Source organism: Perissodus microlepis, chromosome 1 (genome assembly GCF_051167445.1).
Source record: "Perissodus microlepis isolate ML-2025 ecotype Zambia chromosome 1, ASM5116744v1, whole genome shotgun sequence".
Classification (NCBI taxonomy): domain Eukaryota; kingdom Metazoa; phylum Chordata; class Actinopteri; order Cichliformes; family Cichlidae; genus Perissodus; species Perissodus microlepis.
This window is the reverse complement of record NC_140461.1, coordinates 12,941,754-12,948,799: the sequence shown is the minus strand read 5'-3', so window position 1 is coordinate 12,948,799 and position 7,046 is coordinate 12,941,754. Positions and strand designations below refer to the sequence as shown.

General features: G+C 37.9%; 2 protein-coding genes across 3 annotated transcripts; both read left to right on the top strand.

Moving 5' to 3' along the window:
- Positions 1 to 1,799: 1,799 nt before the first annotated feature.
- LOC146393530 (leukotriene B4 receptor 1-like) lies at positions 1,800 to 3,235 on the top strand. The gene has a single exon (XM_084924668.1). It carries the CDS (start codon positions 1,840 to 1,842, stop codon positions 2,842 to 2,844), a length of 1,005 nt encoding a protein of 334 aa, XP_084780794.1. The 5' UTR covers positions 1,800 to 1,839; the 3' UTR covers positions 2,845 to 3,235.
- Positions 3,236 to 4,166: 931 nt separating this feature from the next.
- Positions 4,167 to 5,708, top strand: LOC146393529 (leukotriene B4 receptor 1). Of its 2 annotated transcripts, XM_084930557.1 has the most exons (2): positions 4,167 to 5,029; positions 5,112 to 5,708. In XM_084930557.1, exons 1-2 carry the CDS (start codon positions 4,232 to 4,234, stop codon positions 5,277 to 5,279), a joined length of 966 nt encoding a protein of 321 aa, XP_084786683.1. In that variant the 5' UTR covers positions 4,167 to 4,231; the 3' UTR covers positions 5,280 to 5,708. The 2 variants fall into 2 exon arrangements, with proteins under 2 accessions (XP_084786683.1, XP_084786675.1); XM_084930549.1 differs by having other exon boundaries at positions 4,174 to 5,705.
- Positions 5,709 to 7,046: the final 1,338 nt, after the last annotated feature.

Genomic DNA, 7,046 nt, shown 5'->3' with positions numbered 1-7,046 from the left:
CTGTTTAGTTGTTGTTTGAAGGTAATATAAGTTGTTAACGTTTTCAGGAATTTCATTTGGCTTATGTAAAGTAAATTCGTTAAAAATAGATTTATAATTAAAAAAAAGAGATTTCTTTTAGTTGTACAATTAAAGGGAAATATTTATACCTAAACTGTTTTAATTTATTTGTTACGATAAAAGAAAATAGTTTCTCTGACTTTGGGTGATACTTACAATACAACCCAAAGTCCACTGGAGGTCACTGTTTCTTCACTGAATTATATTAAGACAGTTAAATACGCTTAGATAATGTCATCGTTCAGAAATTTACCATAGATGTTCTTTTACATAAATTGTGTAACTAGTTAAAAGTTCCTCAAATAAATCTGATAAAAGAAGTGCGGTTACTGATTATTGATTATGTAACCAAATAAGTCCCTGCAACGAGGGCATGTGGTTAGTTTGCCAGAACAACAGAATTTAAAAAGGCAATTTATCATATGTCACCCCAGCTCCACCACAGTTTTATACCGCATGGGCCAAAAGGAAAGACAGGTTTAACATGATATTATTGCCTAATCAGTTGTAGAAATAATACAGCTGTAACACTGTTATTATGATCCGCTTGAGGAATTAGCTTCACTATGACTGTCAAAAAAAACGTTTCAGTTGTGTAATGGCCTGACTTTAAACTCTGTTTCCGTTTACAGTGAACCTGTTATGAGAAATGATTTGACCTCACACGTGTGATTAGTTTCAGTTCATGAGTTTAACATTTCTGCCAAACTAACTACAGTTTGATACAAATTTATTTATCAAATTTGCTCAGTTTTTGTCATTACAAATTTAGCAATAAGTGACATCTTCGGGTATATTTTTCTAATTATGTATCTACAGGTTTTAATTATTGCCTTCGGAAGACATACATACAGAAAGAGAGATGTGCAACATTTCCATAGTTTAAAGGCAGTTTAAACACAGTTTATGAGGGCACAGCATTGGGGATCAAGGAATCTAGTTAATCTAATATATCCCACCCACTAACAGATGCTATGATGAAGCTATAATCAGTTGTCATACTCTTATCCCAGATTGGTGTATGGTTCACTTTATGTGTATTCATCACTCGTCCTCATTTCTTAGAAGGCTGACAAATCTTTTCTGATTTACTAAAGTTAAAGTTGACAGTCTCCCGTCATTTTTTACACATTAGGCCACTCTTTTTCTAATAATCGTCTATCACATGGCAGACTTGTAATGCTTGTGTAAAAGTGTAATACAAATATAATCATCTAAAAGAGGATAAGAATTTCATTTATTCACATCTGCTTTGACATCCATAGTTTAGCTATAGCCAATGATTGAACAAAAATCTAAAAAGCAAACAAACTGCAACAATCAGTGTTGATTTTCTGTGAAACTCACATTGAAATTACACTTAAAGTGTGTCAGATAAAAATGATGTTCACACATCCAGCATTAACTTAAAAGAAGTGCCATAACAAAATGATAAATCTGCCGCCTATGTTAAGGTGGAACTGACACTTTTCTAAAAGTAAACTTAAAACTAAAAAACCACGGGGTAAGAAAACAGAACTGGTTTTTGTTGTTGTAGATGACTGTGTGATAAGATTCTTAAGTACTCAATAATATCCCTTTCCTGTAAGGTGTCCCTCCTGTTAGGGAGAGAATTACGGAAATTATGACAAGTACAACATCTTGTCACATATCCCTTAAAGGGTTGTGCAAACATTTTAGTTTCTGTTCAATTTAGCTATAAGAGGAAATGAATCCTGCTTTTACAGCACTTATTTTGCTCTTGATGCCAAAATCACTTCAAGCACATCAAATTGCAGCATGAACCACTCAGTTGAGTTGTCTCCTTCAGAGGAGTTTGATGGCAGCACAGCAGTGGCGTGTGTGATCCTCGGTTTGTCCTTCCTGGTTGGAGCTCCTGGGAATGTGCTGGTGATCTGGACCATCCTGAGACACGTCAAGCAGCGCTCCCATACTGTGGTGATCATTCTGCACTTGGCTGTTGCAGACCTGCTGGTTCTCATCACCCTGCCTCTATGGATCTACTCTCTGGCTCACACTTGGGTGTTTGGAGCGGTATTGTGCAAAACCATAGTGTACACTGTGACTGTGTGCATGTTCAGCAGCATCTTCTTGATCACTGTTATGAGCGTGGAGCGCTTTCTTGCCATCTGTCATCCATTTCTGATGATGCGCTGGAAGACAAAAAGCAATATAAAAATATATCTTGTACTTTTGTGGCTGCTTGCTTTCCTTCTAGGACTGCCTGCCTTAACACAGAATCTGGAAAACACTGATGGAAATGTGAAATGTTTCACCAGGGAATTAAACTCTGACACCAACACAATTATCATCCTTTGCCTAGAAACCTTGTTGGGATTTATAGTTCCTTTCATTGTTCTAAGTATCTGCTACTGTCTAGTAGCTGCACAGATCAAGAAGATGAGTTTCAATTCAAAAGCGAAATCCATGGTTCTCATCCATTCTGTAGTGATTGCTTTCACAGTGTGCTGGTTGCCTTACCACGTTATCAACATTATTGATCTGATTTGTATCTTCACCTGGCCAGACACTGATGACGACTGTGTATCAAAGCCTATCATCTTCATAGCTGGTGCCCTGGTTTTCATCAGTAGTTCGGTAAATCCTGTGTTATATGCCTTCTTTGCAAAGAACTTACAAGGGAGTCTGGAAGAGTCCCGACTGGTGAGGCTATTTAAGGAAATAGCCACTAACACAAACAAAGTGAGGGAGCTGGCAGTGCAACAGCAGACAGACCAGAGGGCAGCAAGTACACACGAAGAGCTGCTATCTGACTGTGTGTGAAAGACTGTGATGATGGTAAAATGTGACACTTGTCATTTACTATTAATTATGAAGGATTAAATGAAAATGTACTCATATTATTGCCATGTGTTGTACTCCTCCATTGTTTTTTATGTATTTTTTTTAATTCACGTAATGCAGTCAAAATACATAACTTTGAACTTGTGTTTTGAGAAATGTCTGTGATAATTTTTTTTTTTATTCTTAAACATTTGATATTGTCCATTATTGTGTAAGGTGTTCTGTTTGTTATCCTACCTGAAAAAATAAAAAGTGCTACTGAAAACTGCTCCAAATGTCATTTTAACTGCTGTGACTGCTGTATCGTTCTATCAAACTTAAATACAATTTCTTCACTATTTCTGCCAAATACTGAAACAAAGCCATTAATTCCTGTCAACCATATGTATAGTCTTTTGAAAAAGTCTAGTGTCTGAACATGTTTGTAAGTAAATTATATTTCCACGTGTGTCATCATCCTTCATCATATTTTCCTAGCAAGCTGATGAATATTTCTTGGTTCACTGAAATGAAAGCTGAGAATCTCTCTGTTGTTTAAATATTACGTAATACCTTTTCCAGTAATACTGCATGCCATGTAAAGACCTGCAAATGAAACAAAAACAAAAATACACAGCATAGAATCCATTTTAATTTTACTTTTACAATTCCTTAGTGACAAAGGTAGAATTCATAATCTGCTAGTTTTTGTATGTGCTAGTGGTTCTCTAAATCTAAGACGGTGGTTCTCAAACTGTGGGTAAGACAGCTAGGTTTAAAAAAATGAAGTGAAAGTAACATAAAAAAACAAAAGTCAGGGAAAATAAACAGAAGAAGAGCTTTTTGTTGCTTTGTGTGACTTTTAATCGAGTCATTTTCTATTTTAATCTTGTTTTCATCGTTGAGGTTTTAACAAAAAAAAAAGTAAGGTGTGGAGTGTGAACTTTTTTCGGTTTCTGAATGTGAACTTTTGTTTTGGCCTATGATGTAGCAACAAAGCAGAACAAAAATCTAAGAACCACGAGGGTGGTGAAACAGAAACGTTTATCAAAGTTTCACAAGCTAAAGTAATTTTTGTGTGCAGAGTTGTTCCCTTGATATAGCAAAGTCAATCATTTATTAATTATTCATCCATTTACAAATTAATATCATATCAGTTTGTTTAAAAGTATTTGATAAACACATTTCTACATTTTTTTTTAAAAAACTAAACTGCAACCTGAAGTGATGGACTTCTGGCACATGCATGAGTCATCTCTGCTTAAAAAGCCCTGTTAGGAAACTCTTTTCCTGAGCTTTCCACACAGCTTTAAAGGGGAAGTGATGACTTAGAGTAATCTGTTTTTCTTTTCATGCAGACACCACAGTCAGCACATCGACTTGCACCATGAACAACACATACCAGCTGTCTTCTCAAGAGGAAATGGCCCCTTCAGAGTTTGATGGTGGGACAGTGGTGGCGTGTGTGATCCTTGGTTTGTCCTTCCTGGCTGGAGCTCCTGGGAACCTGCTGGTGATCTGGACCATCCTGAGACATGTTAAAAAGCGCTCTCACACAGTGGTGATTATTCTACACCTGGCTGTTGCGGACCTGCTTGTCCTCATCACCCTGCCTCTGTGGATCTACTCTCTGGCCCACTCCTGGATATTTGGGGTGGTATCTTGCAAAGCCATGGTGTTCATGATCAACACGTGTATGTACAGCAGCGTTTTCCTCATCACCCTCATGAGCGTGGAGCGTTTTGTGGCTGTGCGATATCCCTTTGCTTCAGCTCACTGGAAGAGGAAACAAGCTCTAAATAAAGTACTGCTGGTTCTGTGGACTGCAGCACTCTTGTTCAGCATACCTGTCATCCCAACTCAGATTGTTGACAAAGATTCTGGTGAGGATAGCTGCCTGTACCGTGAATATACTTCTGTGACCCAGGAACTGGTGTGTGTCTTGTTAGAGACACTGGTTGGCTACATAATACCCTTCTCCATCCTTGTGGTCTGCTATGGCTGCCTCTGCAGCCGGATTACTCGGATGACTCTCAAATCCAAACGCAAGTCCACAATCCTGATCGCCAGTGTCGTGGTTGCATTTGGCATTTGCTGGACACCTCATCACATAGGAAATATCCTCTCGCTGATCATCCTGGGAACTGAAAACTCCTACAAGGATGTAGCAGAACATTTGGAAAACGTGAGGGCCACTATGGTTTTTGTCACTGGAGCCATGGTCTTTATCAGCAGCACAGTTAACCCCATCCTCTACATGTTTGCAGCTCGCTCCTTCAGGAGCTCCCTCCGTGACACGGGCATCCAGAAGCTCTTCCGCTACATCTCGAGCACCTCCCCAGGTGAGGGAAACAGGGAGGTGTCCTATGTGTCCAAGAGACCCAGCAATCAGACCAGCACCTCTCATGTGCTATCTGAGTCAAAAGATCAAATAGGTGTGTTGATGACAATGTGTGAAAACAATCCATCTGGGCAGTGAAACTGAACAATGTCTGTTTGGTCTGTGTAGATACTCCTGTGTACTCAGTATTCTTTTTCTGAATAAAATAAATGTTGAAACACTGATGTTTAGTTGTATGAAATTGCAACAAAAAATAACAAGTATATCTGTGCTACACTTGCCTAACTTAATAAATTACCAATTTTGCATGTTTGTATTGTGAATATATTTATAGAAATGCTATAAGTTTTGTACTAAATGTCCATAATGACATGGGCCAAATAACCAATAAAAAATTCTATATGTAAATAATGTCTCAGTTTTGTAAAATACAGTTTGTTTCAATTACTTTGTTGATTCCATCAAAGAGAAAATTAATAAATAAATTCAAACCGCCTGTAAGTGTGGGATTATGATTAGACAAAGCACAGTGGTTGTTATTTCCTGTTATTGCATCTTTCATTTATTTATTTATATGACCACAAGGAAAACTTCATCAGAGATCCATCTGGCTGCTTTAATATAAGGATTTGAACATTTGTAACCTTTTTGCCTCATTCTGTAACATTTCTGATAAACTTTTTAATCTGATAATATTTTATAAAAGCGTTCTTTTTTCAGCCATGACAGATTAAAATTGACCTGATAGTCTACTTCAGACAATAGTCATGCTTTCAACTTCCTCTCGATGAGTAGATTGCCAAATGAAGACTAGCGTGTTTCCTTTGCTAAGCAGCAAAAAAGCGGAATCGTGCCCTGATGTTTGTCACATTTGCACATGTTGGGAGTGACAGAGTTCAACGTCCAGTTATTCACAGACATTTTTAAAGGCACACATTAGTCGTGTTAGTTGTAGTATTTTACGTTTATCTGTCCCCACAGCTACACAGCAATAGTTTTGATTAATTTATCGGCCAGAAGATGGCAGTGCATTTGTACTTAAGGGGTGGCTGTTGTTCAAGAAGTAGGGCAGGTCACCTGCTAATCAGAAGGTTGGTGGTTTGAGCCCCGTCTGCTCCCGTTTGCATGCCAAAAATCATTGGGCAAGATACTAACCCCAAGTTGCTCTCCAGATGGATGCTTTCTGATGCATCCATAAGTGTGTGAATGTTAGATATAGAGGACTTACATAGGCAAAAGCAAAGGAATGAGGTGCTTGTATGATTGGGTGAATGAGGCAAGTTGTATAAAAGCACGTTGAGTGCTCAGTTACAGTGTTCATGATATGAATCTGTTGTGGGAACAGGAACCAAGCTTTTCCATTCTTTCTCCACTTTAGAAATACACATCTACAGAGTTTATTCATGATTTAGCCCCCACAAGTCTTAATGTCAGCCATATACAGTGAATTCTGTGAATTAAGTCACTTAGCTTGTAAAACATCATATTCTGGCAAAGTCATTGTACAAACGCACCACAAAAACCTTCAATTATTGATGTGATTTCATTGTTTTAAGCCACACAGCTGGAAGAACTGCCATTCCAGTCTAATAATTTTCCTGTCTGTTTAAATATGAGATGAACAAGATCTGATGTGAGAGCATTCACATTTCACTTAATTGTTTGGGCATGAGTAAGTCAGAATTATTTTGAATATGACAGCGGAAAATTACAACGCTCAAAGGGTGTGACAAAACTGAGCTCACACTGGTAAGCATAGTTGACTTGCTTGACATTTTCTCACAGAATGAGGAAGCAACTTGTATATCATCATCAACAGTGTGGTATGTGCCTGCTGTTCCCATTGCCTTTCATAAGGCAT

What these genes read in the sequence shown, in the direction of transcription:
- LOC146393529 (XM_084930549.1), top strand. Translation starts at nt 4,232, where the DNA reads ATGAACAACACATACCAGCTGTCTTCTCAAGAGGAAATGGCCCCTTCA.
- LOC146393530 (XM_084924668.1), top strand. Translation starts at nt 1,840, where the DNA reads ATGAACCACTCAGTTGAGTTGTCTCCTTCAGAGGAGTTTGATGGCAGC.